The 17,549-nt window shown below is 35.2% G+C and overlaps 1 protein-coding gene across 3 annotated transcripts in view; it reads left to right on the forward strand.

The window, feature by feature from the left end:
• LOC150099834 (leucine-rich repeat-containing protein 49-like) overlaps window positions 1-17,549 on the forward strand; it is an 853,241-nt gene that overhangs the window by 41,825 nt on the left and 793,867 nt on the right. For all 3 annotated transcript variants that reach the window (XM_090403687.1, XM_090403689.1, XM_090403688.1), the window contains exon 2: window positions 4,845-4,913. In XM_090403687.1, the coding sequence (XP_090259813.1) occupies window positions 4,845-4,913 (69 nt within the window). The remainder of the gene's footprint in view (window positions 1-4,844; window positions 4,914-17,549) is intronic.

Here is a 17,549-nt window from a genome sequence, read left to right on the forward strand (position 1 = left end):
AATGGCCTCTTACTACTCAAGAATTCAGTGCACTTCTAAAGGTCCATCACTACTGTTAGATCTTGAATGAAGGAATCTTGCAAAGAAATCATTCATTCAGGATTTAACATGATAAATATTACTAGTTAAGGAGATACCTGCACATCAGCTAACAATTATGAGAAATTTCTTTATGTTATGTGATAATGTGCAGTCCATATGTGCCATATATTGAAATTTATTCCTGTATAACTGAAATGAGAAGCAGAGAATTTTGTGTCAGAATAGTAAGAATTATGTAAGGGAATTGTTAAGGTATTTGTAAATCCCACTAAGCTGTCTAATACATTATGAAATTTCCAGAAAGATTATAAGTAGTAATCCAGAATAATCGTGTATAATCTGTACAAGTTGAGCGTAGCGATGGAGACTGTACCTACATGGAAAGTGATATCAGAACGACTACTTAGAATAGGGTAACCTAACAGATTAGGGAGAGTGTAGGATCACCCAAGGGGCATGAACGATAGGGTTAATGGGTAAAAAACACATCGAATAGAGGGTGCCCGAAAGGGTGAATAAAAGACAATGTGCACCATATTACAAGGCTTTTTCTTCTTCAGTTCCTGGATTCCAGTTTTAGGAGGTTTGTCAGGGGATTTGTGAGAGAGTGGTGGGTCGACTACAGTGATGTGATGTCGGACGACGAGGGCTATTCTTGAGAACGCTTGAGGATTTCCAAGCGAAGCTGATCGTGTTACGACGGCCTATGCAGAATCGAGCCTTCGAATAAAGTCCCATCGAGGAGAATGGAGAAAATTTCCTGCGGAGTGGTAGACAGCACGTCACAGTCCGGAAATGATTCAAAGAAAAGCATACTGCATTGCCAGGCGCAAAGACGGCCGATAACTATACAGTAAAGTAATCCAGATCTACATGAGATGGCGGCATGAAATCAGAAAGAATCTGGTAATGTAAAGAATTTCATTCTGTGTTTAAAATAGCTTAGAAGAATAAGAAATTTGTGTATACTGTAAACTAAGGACACTAATAGAGAACTTTTAAATGAGAATTTGATTGAATTAGTTAAGACCATGTGGAATAAGGACAAATTGTTGATAGGTAGTATTTTGATTGCGAATGGCTATGTTTGACTAATGAAATTTAGAATTAAGATGGTTATTGATAGAGTATTAATGAAAGTGTTCAATGCATGTTCTGTGAATAACTTGTGAAAGGAATTATATCCTAGTAGTGTTAGTTACACTTAATCTTATCCTTTCATAATTGAAGGATTTAGCTTACTCAATTTTATTGTTGTGATTTAGTATGAACCTTAACGTAGAGTGAGTTTTGTTCTATTGAGTATTTGAATTTTCTTAACTGTAAATGTTTTGTGCTTTTCCAATAAACATGTTTTGTACCTTATACCTGAGTTTATGCCTGATTACAAATTCAAACCACCACTTATGAAATAGAACCTTTTGGCAGGAAGGAATTAGATGTTATTGCTTAACACGTTCATTGCCAAGCTGAAAATTGGAATTTCGTATGGTGGCCAATTTTTTTTTATTTTTTTATTTAGTTTTTATTGTGCTCAAAATAAGTTAATATATTATTTATATGCTTTTATTATTATGTACATAGGATTTATGTACTCTAAATATCTATTACGCGATATCGCGTGATATGTAATTTGGTCAAATAAGTTATATATTTTACAAATAAAAAACATTTAAATATAATAATTATAACTTTAATTATCAGTCTTTTATAATAAAATTTTATAATTTTATAATATTCTGCGCCGTTTCGCTGTGGCCGCTATACTATTCCGCTTAGAATCTTGATAGCGACAGCCACGCGATAACGCGTGATCGGCCAAACGGTGAGAACTCGCATCACGTGATATTGCGTGATTGCCAATGAACGTGTTAAGTGAGATTCAGGTCACGACTGCTAACTGAATCTGCACAGCGCTAGCGTAAGATTAATAATTGTGTGTATCCCTTTAGAATTTAGAATTATTTCCCTGAACAAGAGTCTCTTCTGTTATAGGATATTGGCTGGTGCAGCAAAAAAATAAATTTTGCCAATATCCGAAAAGGAAATAGTACTGAATTAATATTTTAAGGGCACAACAGTAGATTAGAAAGTGGGCTATTTAGAGGTAGAACAAGGTAAAATATAGAGAAAACAATGACATAACACTACACAATATTTCTTCAGATATTGCTAATTGGCTTAATTTCCAAATAGCACAAATACTTTTCAAAGCCAAGCCACTTCCTCTAAATTTGTCTTATCCAGAAATGAAGTAGTTACTCTCCCTATGGAAGAATAATAATTTTATTATTACGAAGGCAGACAAAGGGAAAGTATTAGTATTTCAAAATTGAAGTGAATATTCTAGAAAATTAACTTTAATGTTACATGACTACTCTACATATTATGGTACAGACTATTTATGTTACAGATATGTTGATGACATTTTTGCAATTTGGTGTGTTCCATACAGACTTACAAGAGTTGATCAATAAGATCAACAGTCTTCACAATTATATCCAGTTCTCTTGGGTCAGAAGAGAACGTTTGGATTTCCTTGTTAGATTTCCTATCACTTCGATAATCAGATGGTAGTCTTCACTTCTCAGTATTCGGATACATCTCTTTCACATTAAAAATTTTGAAAAATCTGGTACCATTAAGAGTTTATTATTACTATTACGTGACACCTCCAGGGAGTTCAAAGACTCATCGAGGGAGGGCACCTACTCTGCAACTCTATCTCTGCCACTCAATCCACCAACTAACGAACTGCAAAGACACCAATGCCATCTACTGCCCACCACCATTAGTATTTTCACATACAATCACAAACATCCATGCCCACGGCAGGATTCAAACCCACAGCCTTTTGGCTGGAGAGTGGATACACTAACTACCCGGCCAACCAGGCTGGGTAGTTAGTGTATCCACTCTAGTACATCAAGCACTTTGGTTTATCTTTGGTCCACTGAAATTGCTACTTTCCAAAGAAATAAATTACATCAAGTCCACCTTCTGTACTAATGGCTTTATTTAATCATATGTTCACAAGATAATTAATTATCAGTTTTCTTGTCATCTGCTTCTCATTGAAATAGTGATAGAGGTGGTCCGTCGTGTCACCATTCCCAATGTTAAAGGTATTTCAGAAGGTATAGTCAAACTACTTAGATCTGTTGGCCTAAAGTGTCCTCCTGTCCTGTCACAAGATATCTTTTCTAGGCTCAGCTAAATATCACCCCCTTAAACCACCCTGGAGTGTATAAAATTCCTTGCCATTCTGGATTATCGTATTTTGGCCAACCAGGTAATTCTGCAGTCATGCATTGTGATTAGCATTTAGACTACATTAAGTTTCATGAGCCAGAGCAATCAGGACTTGTGAAGCATGCTATCACCACCAGACACAGTTCTTTGGAAGAAAAATTAGGGTTCTCCATAAAAGTAATAATCTCTTAGAACATTATTCAAAGAGAACTGTGAGACCTTGGTATATTGACCAGATCTAAATAGAAATGATTTACTTCAATTATCCGTCTTATGCTGTTCACAGATTCCAGAATTAATTTAAATTATATATGTCATTAAATCTTATTAGTTATTTTTACTAGAACCTTAATATAATTAGACCATGATGCTATCAATCATGTACATGCAGTTGATGCATTTCGTTGTTGAATATACTGGTTTCTGTCCTTGTTGCTTAATTTGGATTATTTGGATGATGATGTTAACATTATGAAGATGCCCATGATACTAGGGCAAAAATTTTATATTAAGAAAAAAAAATATATAGGTAAATATGGTTTGTTATTTATTAATTACTAAAAAATCCAGGTGACAAATCTGAGCACAGTAATTCAGATGTGGTCATATCAAGGCTTTATAAAAAGGAATGGTACTCTTATCTCTGCTTGTTTATCAATAACCAAGTAATCCTGTGAGCTAATCTGACTACCTTAACAGTATGCCTTCTAAACTTCAACTCTATTTACTCCTACCTATTTGGATGATGGAGTTAACATTAATATCAATGACATTTTCACTGATCAATTTGTGCCCCCACCTTTTTGACTATAACATTTCTCTGCTTAGTCACACCTATGTCAGGAAGTAACAGTCATCAACCAATGTCAATATCTCATTTGCAGTGACATCTTCCAATGCAACACTCTAAAAATGTTGTCTTCCTTTTGTCACATATTATCTAAAATAGTTATCTTACATGATTTCTAAAAGTTAATTATTGCTTCCATGTATATTTTTTTAAATCCGTATTCCCATAATTAGGATTCTTCATTCAAATCACCTTTCATTTGTCCAACTAGTTTAAACATCTCAGTTGTTATCCTCTACATTTCTAGACATAAAAATACCCTCTTAGATATCCTATTCTACCACTGGCCTCTCAACAAATATCATCAAAGTTACTACTTATATCATGATCTTTAACTTCCACTGAGTGAGCATAATTTCTCAGCTATTATTAACAGTGCCCTCTGTCTATCTGTTCATCTTCCTCCCTCATGAAAGATTCTATATCTTAGTTGTGTATGTGCCATTAATTATTATGCCAATATTTATGCCTGAGCATTGGAATAATAATAGCATAATAATTCCATCAAATTGTGAATGAATATTTATATTGTACTGATTCAAGAGTAAGCAAGTGATAATTTTGCAGGATATTGTAGTTTCATGGTTAATTATCAGTGACATTATTGATACAATGCTAATTTAGAAATTTGCACTTCAAATGCTTTAACAAACTATCAGTGTTGGAAGCACAGATATTAATAATCAGATTTCAATTTTAGCCAGATATTCAATTATCAGGACTTAGTCTTGTGATATCCCAAGCAAAAGTAGCTGAAAAAGCAAAACAGGTATGTTTTCTTTGGTTTTTACTCTTCCATACATCAGATGTGCATGGAATAATAAAAATATTTACTGTTTTCATTGTATATACGTCGAACAAAAAAAGTTCAGCATACATACATAGCGATGAACAAAAAGAAATTACATCTTTGATGTAATTTCTTTTTAATACTTACAGCGATTCCCAATTCCAAAATACCAAGTTGTTGATTCTGTTGACACTGATAATATGGTGAAATGACTAACACTTACCAATTTGGAGATAGCATTGCTTTCCCCATTCATCCTTCCACCAGCAATCCAATTACAAAGCTTCCAGATTAATTTAGTTGTTTCTTTTTATGTGATTAGTTATTATAACACCATAGCTTCAAAGATGATACTCATAAGATGATTAGTCTCACTTTCTACAATAGTTTGCAAATGTATATTTTATTTTTTAAAGAAAAAGGGATGAACTCATATAAATTATAAAATATAAAATTTCGTCACCATTAGCTTGTACAAAAATAAAATCAAAAAGTGAAAAGATACAGAGTGTTGTGTGAGTGGAAAGGATTGTCAGGAATTCTGGTTGGGAGATGAACAGTAACTGACAAAGGGAAGCCAATAAATATTTTGGCTTCCCTTTGTCAGTGGAATTGTGGAGATAGCTACCAAGGATGACAGCTTCACTGTAAGGTAGTTGGATTACAGAAAATCAAACTTCAAGGATAAGAGATCGAATAATTTACGATTTTCAGAATTTGTTTTTCAGCAGATATATGATGCATGATAATGACCCAAGGAATTCTTAAGTCACAGAATGTCAAAAAGGAGAGATTCCAGATTAAGCATCCTCTGGAATTTTTGTTTTTTACACACAATTGGAAGTTATTTTTAGATTATTATTTCAGACAAAGCATCTCTAGTTAAGTTCACTTAACTAGAGATGCTTTGCCTGAATTATTTAATAGCTTTTTTTTTTGACGTGGTTCTTCCACACTAGGAGTTTAATTTTTGTCTTTAGGTGTCGTGCCTGGCTTTTATTCTTTGACTTTTGGGCATCCTTTCTTTGGCACATAAGGAATTAGCTACCTGTACATTTCTCTGGTTATATAGGTCTTTTGATATAGTTCTAATTTTTGACAGCCTGAATATGGTTTTCCTTGTCATTTCGAAAGGCCATATATACTTTGTCATTTAGTTTTTTTAACTGAGTATGTAGATTGTGTGTCCTCTGATTCCTGTGCAATACAGTTGATAAAGAAATGCAATGACATTAAGCAGGCAGTCACTTAATGTTGCTGTTTCTCTGGTGCAATGTTTTTGAAATTTCCCGAACTTCAATAAGGTATGAGCATTGTAAGTGGATATGACAAGTAGGTGTCTCCAGAATTGATGTTTTGAGTGCTTACTTCTTTAGCTTGTTGATTTCCTTGAAGGTTCAATGACAAGCATGTCATTGAACCTTCAAGGAAATTTTTCAATGACATGCTTGTCATTGAAAATTTGGCGGTGCTGAACTGCAGCACCCCCAATTTTAATATATATTTCCAATATTTTGGCAACATCATGTTGCCATCTTCACAGGAACTTAAAATAAAGACACAGTAAATGAGGACGAAGCAGGAAGCTATTGTTTCTCCTAAAAGTCCTGCTGGCGCCCCCTAGCATGCTATGTAGGTATTCTTGGTGTTGGGCCAAAGGTCTTCTGATGTAAGTCTCCCAAATTTGGAGCGGTCTCATGCAACCAAATTTATTGATTTGGCATGTTTCTTAGGGCTGAGGCTGGGGAAGTGATTGGTCTTTAGTGGAGCAGATAAAGGATGCCAATTTTCTATATGGTCTATTATAACACGAGATCAAGTCATGTTTTTTTAGGATTTTGTTAATTTTTTCTGAGGTGCCTCGGATGTAGGGAATGGTGATGGATTTAGAGTAATCCTTGTTATGAAGGGGGGGGGGGAGGGAACTTGTGGTTTACTGGTTTCCATATTTTTTGGATTTTTTTTGGGGAGGGTAGCCATTGGCTGAGAAAGTGTTGAGGATGTGGTTTAGTTCTGTGGTTAGGGCATTGTCATTTGAACATATAAGTTTAGTCCTGTTGTGTAGTGTCTTAATAACTCCATATTGTTGTGATGAGGAGGGGATTGTTGGTGAATGTATCTGCCTGTATGGGTAAGTTTTCTATAAACTGAGAAAACCAAGGTTCCATTAGGCTGGCAGGTGACTAGTGTGTCTAAGAAAGGGAGGCTGTTGTTTTTCTCTTTTTCTAGGGTAAACTTGATTCTGGGGTGTTGGTTGTTTAAGTTGCGTAAGCTATTTGGCCATGTGGCCAAATAGCGAACACATCATCAGCGTAGCGAAGCTATATGGTTGGTTTTTGTGGGGCAGAGTTTAAGGTTTCAAAAGTCTCTTTATGGAGACTTTTGAAGAGAAACTCCTTTATGGAGACTTTTAAAAAAAATATGACTTGACCTCGTGTTATAGACCATATAGAAAATTGGTGTCGCTTATCTGCTCTGCTAAAGACCAACCACTTCCCCTAGACATACTTGGTGTATACCAGGTCCCTTGCAGCTATAAGCTGTCCTACTTTGGCCAAACAGGCAGGAAAGCGAATATCAGAATTTTGGAACACAGGGACTACATTCGGTTTCACCAATCCAGCCACTCTGGTCTTGCAGACCATGCTCTGGATACACGCCACAGAATATGGTGGAAGAAAACCACAGTAATACGCCGTAGTAAATTCAAATTTCAAAGGCTATTCGAGGAATCAGCCTCAGCCCTAAGAAACATGCTAAACCTCAATAAATTTGGTCTTGAGACCGCTCCAAATTTGGGAGACCTTCAGCCCAACGGCCAAGAATACCTACATAGCTTGCTGGAGGGGGGGGGGGGGGGGGGCACCATCAGGACATTTAGGAGAAACAATAGCTTCCTGATTCATCCTCATTTACTGTGTGTAGTGCCTGCATGCACGTGTCTTTATTTCAAATTCCTGTTTAGATGGCAACGTGATGTTGCCGAAATACAGTAATCCCTCGATTAATGCATCCCTGATTAGTGCGTCATTTTTTTCGATACCCAAATTCAAATATGTGCGCCTGTATACATCTTAAAAATAAATGTTACAGATTTAAAAAATTTTCTATATATACATTTTTATGGCTAACTGTTTTAAAAAATCACTCACTAGAATGAAATAATTTAGTTACCGATTTAAAACATTTTTCAAAGTTATTTCTAATAGCATACTACACTACTTCCATGTACATATTGTATACTATGTACCAAATTTTTACCACCAAAATTTATGTCGTCTGCTATAGTACGCCCACAGATTCGACTCTTCGACACTTCTGCGCATGTCACAAAAAGGAGAATCCATTCCAATAATAGGGTAATCAATCTGTCTTCTGGGATTAATTATTTATTATTACACGTCAAAAAATTAACTTCTCTTTTATGATCATTGTAGTTTTTTAAGTGGTAACTATTTTCCTTGTATAACAGTTGGGAAATTTTATCTATATAGCTTGTGATTTTGTGTGTTGGTGACCAATTCGTACGTCCTTCATTTCTTTCTCCCCTTCAATGATAACGTCCAAGAGTTAATTAAATCTCATTCTGAAGAATTGAGTGATTCTGACATGCTAAATTTAGATGCACAGTGGGAAGATCCCAAAGAATATGAAGAAAATTTAACCACTGATAGTCAGCCAAAAGAGATTTCACAGAAACAATTTGAAAATATTTTTCATACAATGGAAGTTTTTAAGCAGCAATGCTTAGAGGCTGACTCTGATGAAAAGAGAAGCAGAAAAATTTCAGAAGAGTACAAGAGGCAATAGGGCCATACCATTGGTTGTATGAAAAAAAGAAACAGAATGCCTGCCAAACTAACTACGTTAGCTCAATTCTTTGTTAAGAGGTAGAATAATAAAATTTATATTCTGAATATGTTTTATTGTGTTTCAGCTTCATGGTTTTTCTTTAACTAGGCCCTGATACATACCTTAATTCTTTAAAAAAAAAAATTAAGGTTCAAAAAAGAATGAGGAACGAATTATACTTTTCCCATAGGTTATTATATTCGATTTGTGCATTTTAGATTAATGTGCCTGCTTTAAAGAACGCATTAGGTGCACTAATCGAGGGATTGCTGTAATGGAAATATAGATTAAAGTTTAATTTAATTTATATCCGTTGTACTTTGTAATTTCCTCAAGTTATTTAATAAGCATTCAATTAAAGACAACATTTCTTAGTGAAATTTACTGTATTGATAAAAAAAAATTCTCTTGACAATTCCTAAGACTACATCAGAGCCTGAATGCTGTTTTACAGCATTAAAGAGAATAAAAACATTTCTGAGGAGCTCTATGAATCAGGATAGGTTAAATGCACTTGCGATGATTTCAACTGAGCAACAGTCACACAAACATCAAGGAAAAAGTTATTGACCTTTTTGCTCAAAACAAAACAAAAAAAATGGATTTTATTTTTAAGTAATTTCGAATTATACTAAACTGTATAATTTTATCAATAATAAACAATATTTTTTCATGAAACAAAACAAGAAGAATATATTTTATTTTTAAGGTAATTTCGAATTATATCAAACTGTGTAATTTTATCGATAATAAACAATATTTTTTCATGTTTAATTTTTTTAAAAAATTTTTACCATAATTTTGATATTTTATCCAAACATGTATGCACTGTACTTAAAATGTGTATGTATATTTCGAAACTTGCAGCACCCACACGATTTCAACCCACGAGTTGCCACTGATGGTTACTGTTTTTGTTCTTCTGATTCATATTTCTACACCAGTCAGATAACAGAAATAATTCTAGCTGAAATGAAGATTTTATCCCTCATTCCTCTCAAAATTGAACATCACTATTGAAGACAAATCATGAAAAAGATTTAGCAGATCATAGCTCGAATTCCAGTTTTGCAGTTGGTCCACTTTTCTTGCAGAAGTTTTTTTTTAATCCACAAAAGTTTTTAAATCAATTAAGTGGAATGCAACTTTAAGAGAGCCAAGTGTGGCAGATTTGTTTCTTTCTTAAACAGTAGTTAACCCTTGCCAAGTACTGCTGGGTACAACTTCTAACCTTTTATGCTTCTACCTTTTTTTTTCCTCATGTCCAGATGGCTCTATTGTAACATCGGCCAAAGACAATGCACTTTCTGATATTTTTCTACTCCAACTCCTACTTAGATGACTGGCAAATTTACCTCCCCATAAATATCTTATTCCATGCTTTTTTCTTTTAGGCAGAAGATTCTTTAATAGCTTTGGATATCAGCAATGTCTTTTTGTCCTGGATACTGTCAGGACCAAAAGACCATGTGCTCCATCCCTCGTCCTATATCATGTATAATCCTTCCTACTCATCCAATATCTGCCTTATAACACAGAAATGGGTCTATTTATTTATCTCAGATTTTTCCTATGACGGAACACTTCACAAATCCTGAAATTTTCACATAACACCTTGGTTATTTTGTAATGTATTAATAATTAATTATGGCATAATCATAAAGAGTATTAGTACACTTATGTATACGGTGTGCCATGTTGACAAATATACAATTACATTTAAATCAGTTATCAATCACTGGACTAATGAAATCTTGTAGCATATTGTAATTTCCTCGGGCCAATATCATTAAATTAATTTATGCTGATTTTCATCGACATATCTTTCAATGATTTTCTGATCACCAAAAATTTATAATATTATTATAAGTACTTACGAGTAAATGCAGACTTTTTTCTCCTGTGTGCTGGTAGTTTTCTCCCCCCTTTTGTACATCCTGGAGATCGTTTTGGGCTGGAGGTGGACGAATCACTATCTGTTGTGTCACAAACACCTTCAATACGAGATTTCTTAACACCAAAATTAAACAAAAGTCCCTTGTCTCATATTCATATTAAAATTTAAATCTGTAGGCCTATTACTTTTAAAAAAATCATGGCAGTACGGTTTTAAAACAAGCACTTTCACCCTACAATACATACTTGCGAAGAAAGTATTCAGTGTTCGGATATGCTAGCCACTCGGCCAGCCTGCTTGGCCGAGTGGTTAGCGTAGTCACTCTCCGGCCAAAAGGCTGCGGGTTTGAATCCCGCTGTGGGCTGGGATATTTGTTTGTGAAAATACTAGTCGTGGTGTGATGGTCGGCGGTAAATGACGAAGGTAGTTGTGGCTGGTGGAGAAGGACAGTTGTAGAGTAGGTACCCTTCCTCGATGAGTCTTTGGACTCCCTGGAGGTGTTATGTAATAAATAAAAAATAAATAAATTACTAGATTTGAGAACCGGATACAGACTACCTTGATCTTCAATTTCAGTAGAAAAATTTTCTTTATACTTCCTTGCTGATTAGTCACTAACATTTGCAACACAGATGTTATTGCATTCCATTTTGAGAACAAAAGATATGCCGCCTATTGTTGTAATTGGCTTGCAGGTAATTTTTATGACCAGTCATAAACAGCGGTATTCCCTTTACCAAATGTTAAAAGATTTCGATGTGTGAAAATTAACGATAATTCATGAATATTTTCATGTTTAAAAATGTGTCTTGGTCACTGACATTTGCAACACAGATGTTATTTTGTTCAGTTTTGAGAACAGAGGATATGCTGCCCATTGTTGTAATCGACTCGCAAGCAGTTTTTATGACCGGTCATAAACAGCGGTATTCCCTTTCCCGATATTACTTCCATGTTTAAAAATACATGGCTTGGTCACTGAAATCGGAGAACACTTATTCACTTTCCGTGGAACACAATTTGGAAAACCCTGATTTAGCTCATTCGTTTTTTTTTTTTCTTTTAAAAAGTGATAAAAATCAGTTATCTATTGTTTAATTGCTCTCACTTAATTTCTCTTGGAAGTCATAAAGAAGGTTGTCAACAAGTAACTTCTTCACTACCTAGATTTCCCATCAATTAATTTGTGAACAGCAAATTAGTTGATGGCCACATAGATTCCTCCACTCTCAATCCATATCATGTATCGTATCATCATCACCATTGGAAGCTGTCTTTGGATACAAGCCATTGAAAGATTTGGAGAAACAAAATTCACATTGTCACTTTTAACATGAGAATATTTGAATGGCATTGCACAGAGATACTTACAAAACAACCATCTTATGATCTATCTTCCATCCTTGCAGTTGGGCTGCTATTTCTCTGGTCCTCTATTTCATGTCACTGTGGATGAGCTTTTAATTTTCTAACCAGTGTGAGAGATTCTCTACGACTGTACCTTTATTAATTTCTTCTTTATATACATATAAATGGCCTTTTCCTTACTAACCACAAATGCTGTCTATAATTGTGCTGACAGCATATGCTTAATTCCCTTCTTCGTTTGGCACTGATGTTTATTCCTGTGAATAAAAATGGATTCCTATTTCATGGCAAGCAGACCTTTCACATTAAATATTTCCTAATTTCTGTTTTTGTCGAATGTTTTTTTTCCTATGTTGTATGTTAATATTTTTAAAATTCATGTCCGATATTAATTTGTTAGATTTTTTTTTTATTTCATTATATGTAGTAAGGACATGTATTTGTCTATGAAACTTGTGTTTCAGTTTAGTATACATACATCATAGGCGAACTCTCAATAGGTGCATAAACCATTACTGAAGTGTAGTCAAAAGACTTCAGTTTGACTTTCTGATATAGGATTGCTACTGTATTGAGTGGGTTTCTGTCTGGTCCTGATGAGAACTAGTAATTCAAAATAGCTATCAGGCCAGTGAAATCTGATTTAAGCACTAATAATAATAATATTGGTTTCTTGGCAGAGCTTGTGTCTTTTAAGTACTGTAAACAAAGGCAACTCTGATGCTGAAGTATATGCTCATAAGCTCTTTGATAAATTTCGAAACTTTTCAAAGTTTTTTTTTTCCTATTTGGCTATATAATATGGATAGATTCATAACATCCTTCACTTTTTATCTTATGCCAAATTGAAGCCTTTCAGCTCTATACTTTATAATTATAATTTTAATATTTTTACTTTAGATTCAAAATGAAAATCAATTCACAGTTCAGAACCTTTGAGAAATATAAAACTGAGGAAGCACCACAGCCACTACTCATTAATTTTATAATAATGATAGAGTGGAAGATTTGGAGAGGGATATTCAGTTGTTTGATGATGATGCAAAACTGGAGAAGGCAATAGTTGATAAAGGTGATGTAGATATCCTGCAGGATGATCTAAGTAAATTGGCAGTGCAGGCAAAAAACAGTGGTGGTCAATTTAATGCTGCAAAATGTAACTTATTGCACTTTAGGATGAAAAGACAACATACTTTGCATCATATTGATGGTACTGGATAACAGGTATTTGATGAGGCTTAGGGATCTGGGGTGATAGTGGATAGAGATTTGAAATTCAGAGAATTTATTGCAAGGGTTGGCAAAAATAGCTCAGAGGATTATTTGGATGTTGAAGAACACATCGATAAGTAAAAATAGAGAGGTCATTATCCCTCTTTATAATGCTATGATTCGACTACATATTGACTACTGTGCATAGATTTGGTCATCTGGATTTCTTGGAGATGAGGAGATGGTAGAGAGGATTTGGAGACTAGTGACCAAGCTGGTGACAGATCTGTGGAATGCTACCAGTGAGGATATGTTGAAGGTGTGTGGGTTGTAGATTTTAGTTGATAAGCAGAAAAGAGGGGACATGATAGAAATTTATAAGTTACTAAAGGGATTCTAGAAGATTGACACAAAACAATTTTTCAGTGCATGTGTAGTAACAGGAGAACGAGGTCACCTTTGGAAATTGTGTAAGAGTTTGGTTATGTGAACTTTCTGCTTTCTCGTAATCTATTTTCTTATAGGCTTTGAATGTTGTGAGATGTTGACTGCCTTAATTATTGGCTGCAACCATTTGTTACATTCTAGTATATCTATGTGCTCACACTCTATAGTCTAACAAATTTATTTGTTTTCGACTGCACTAGTTAGACTACTTATCGAGTGCAAGTTTGTAAGATTCTAAACTGAAGATAAAGCAAATATTGTTGTTATTCCCCACGTTAGTGGGGAATAACAACAATATTTGCTTTGTCTAATATGTAAGACCTAAATGTAAGACCTAAATACGATTTAATGCATCCTACTATTATTCTTATACAATTTGAATCTAAAGCACACCTTGAGTGAGCTTTAATCTTTACTTTAAATCAGTCATGGCTTGAACTTAATCTAAGATAGATACTTAACTTTTAATTACTCAATCACATGCAGTTTCAAATTTTTGAGGATGGTGCATTGACAAAATCAGTCTAATGTGTTGTTCACAAACAGTTTAATTAAATCAAGAATTCTTATTACACTGTTCGATCCACATTAGAACATTTATACAATTGAATCACAATTCATAGTTACTTACAAATGTTTCTAAATTAGGTTTAGTTCTCCTACATTTCTACTCCTTAGACCTAAATATGATTTAATGCATCCTACTATCATTCTTATACAATTTGAATCTAAAGCACACCTTGAGTGAGCTTAAATTAATATTAACATATGGTACCTCATACAGTACTCTTCTTACTCTTATAATAACAGGCCGCTAGAGGGCCATAAGTTGTGTAATGTCAGAAAAAGCTCTGGAAAATAAGTGCTATTTTGAATAATAATTGGCAGTGTGTCATAAATTTTAGGGTTTCATTATATATTTTTGAGAACGAAGTGTGTCTGAGTGATTTTTGGTGTGAATTCTATCAGAATTATTAGTCTAAATTGCCATTTTAAATATCACACAATGCCGGTGTTGACTGGTGCTACTAGGCGAATGCTGTGAAAGTCAAGTAGCATTGGTGACATAGACTTTTCAAAACTGATTCGATGTCCTGAGTGCGATATGTATGCATGGCGGAATGTAATAGATGTCTTTGTGGAAAGGGAGAGAATAAGCGAAAGACAAGAGAAAATATGGATTTGTCGTAAGTGCAATATACTGTTGGATCACGATACACAGAATGCGAAACTGACTGAAAAGATAGTGTACATAAAAGAAACGGAAATGAAATGAAAGATAGAAAGACTGACAGAGTGAAAGAATGTAGAAGTGAAAGTTACGAAAAAACAAAATGAAATGAAAACAGGAGACACTGAGGGAGTGAAAGAATGCAAGGATGTAGAAGCGGAAGTTATGGAAAAAGTTGCGAAATCCGATAGTGAAACGAAAGTTGGAGAAACTGAAGGAGTGAAAAAATGCGAAGATCTACAAGCGAAAGTTAGTGATAATGGAGTGAAAGAAAGTATGAATGAGGAAAAGGAAGTAAAGTGCGGCTGAATGAGAGATAGCGAGTGAAGTTGTCGGAATGCAAGATTTAATGAAACAAATATTGGAAATGAAAAATGAAATGAATATGTTGAGTGATGTTAGGCATCTAGTAGAAACTAATGAAAGTATGCAAGAAAACAGAATGAAAGAACAAAGAGTAAAATAAGTGACGAGTGATTCCAGGATAGCAGTATAAGGAGATTCCATAATTAGAGGGCTACTTACTGAAAGAGTCCATAAGGTCTGCTCTCCGGGTGGGAGAATGAGTACAATAATTAAGGCGTTGGACATGAGGAAGAAACGAGTGAGAGAGTTAGTTGTAATTGTAGGGATGAATGATCTAACCGGACATAAGAACAATGTGAGGACAAATATCAGGAGACTATTGAGAAGAGTGTAATAGGAAAAGCTATCAGTGTGTTACCCAGGTATGATGATGAGTTGCGATGGAGAGCCAAAATCATGAATGGCATGCTGGCAGAGCTGTGTGAGGAGAAGGGAGTGGAGTTTGTGGATGTATGGCATGTGTTTGAGGGAAGAATGAAATTATACAGGAGTGATGAGTTGCATTTAAATGGCTTTGGAGTGAGTGTGCCGGAGAAAGTGTTGCTGGATGAAAGTACAGTGTGGGATGCGTGCCAGAGATCAGAAGGAAGAGATGAAGAGAAAAATCAGGAAAGTGGTTCTGAGTAGACAGAAGTGCTTGGCAGTGAAAACAGTAGCATGAGAGAGGAAGAAAGAATGGGAATACAAGAGGAAACGGGGGGGGGGGTGCTTGGGTGGCAGGGAGACATGACATAGAGAGAGTGAATGTAGAAAGTGGCAGTGAATGTGTGTATGAAGATGGAGTATATTTCAATGTGGGTGGAGACTGAGCAGGTATATGTGGTAAGCAGTGATAAAGGTGATTTGGCAGGTGTAGTGGGGAAATCACAACCAACATATGGCTTGGATAGGACTGATAGACCTAAAAATGAACTGTTGTGTTTGTTTACAAATGCCAGAAGTATCAGAAATCAAGGGGAGGCAAATAAACTCAAAGTGATTGAGTTTATTTGCCTCCAAATCATTGGAATAAGTGAAACATGGTTGAATGAAGATGATATCATAACGGGAATAGAAATGGAAGGGTACAGTAATTTTCATGAGGATAGAAAGGGCAGGAAGGAGGAATGCTTAGGTGGATGTGCGGTGTGACCAGAAAGGATCGTCTGAGAAATTATTATGTAAGGGGAACAGTGAAAGTTACGAACTTAGGAGCAAAGATACAGGAGGCAAGGTTGAGATGGTTTGGCCATGTGATGAGGAGGGAGGAAGAGTATGTGGAAAGAAAGGTCATGCAAATGGATGTGCTGGGGAAGAGGAAGCGTGGACAGCCAAAAAAGAGATTGAGGGAGATGTTGGAGAAGAACTTGGATGTGGCTACAGCCCAAGACAGGAGGTTGTGGAGGAGACTCATCACAAACAGTGACCCTACTTAAGTGGGAAAAGCTGCAGAAGAAGATAGAAAGGGCAGGAAGAAAGGGGGAGTGCTGCTGATGATAGCAGGGGAATTAAGTCCGCATAAGGTAGACGTGAAAGGGGGAAATAGTGGCAATGGTTATGAAGTAGTGTGGTGTAACATGGAGATTGAGAGGAAGACATATTTAGTTGGATGTTGCTATAGGCCTGGGAATATGGAAGGTGGTGATGAAGAAATGTATGAACAACTTGGATTAGTGAACAAATGAAGGGCAATTATTATGGGTGATTTTAATTATGGTGGTATAGCTTGGAATGAAGAGATAGCGTTTAGGAATAAGGAAAATGAATTTCTTGAGTGATAACTATCTCAGGCAGCACGTAAAGAAAGGCACACGAAGATCAAGAGTTCTATATCTCATCATTTCATCAGAGGATGTAATTGTTAGAGGGGTTTCACATTTTCTTCCAGTTGGATAAAGTAATCACCTGTGTTGTGGCTAGTCATATGCAAACTTTTACGAGGAAAGGATATGTGTATAATTATAAGTTCCATGTTAGAAAAAATCAACCCTTTTCATGACAAAATCAAATTTACTTTAGAGTTAGAAAGCAATCATCAATTACCTTTTTTGGATATACTTGTCAAAAGACTAGAGAATGAAGATATTATTATATATAAGAAACCCACAAATACTGGACGGTATCTCCGTTATTCTTCAAATCATCATCATACACAAAAATGCAGCATCATCCATATGCTATGAAACAGAGCTCACAACATAGTCACAGACGAAGAACACGTACGTACAGAACTTTCCAACATCTCCAAATCTCTATCTCAAAA

Source organism: Typopeltis vanoorti, chromosome 14 (assembly GCF_054136105.1).
Source record: "Typopeltis vanoorti isolate ZY-2024b chromosome 14, IOZ_Tvanoo_1.0, whole genome shotgun sequence".
NCBI lineage: Eukaryota > Metazoa > Arthropoda > Arachnida > Uropygi > Thelyphonidae > Typopeltis > Typopeltis vanoorti.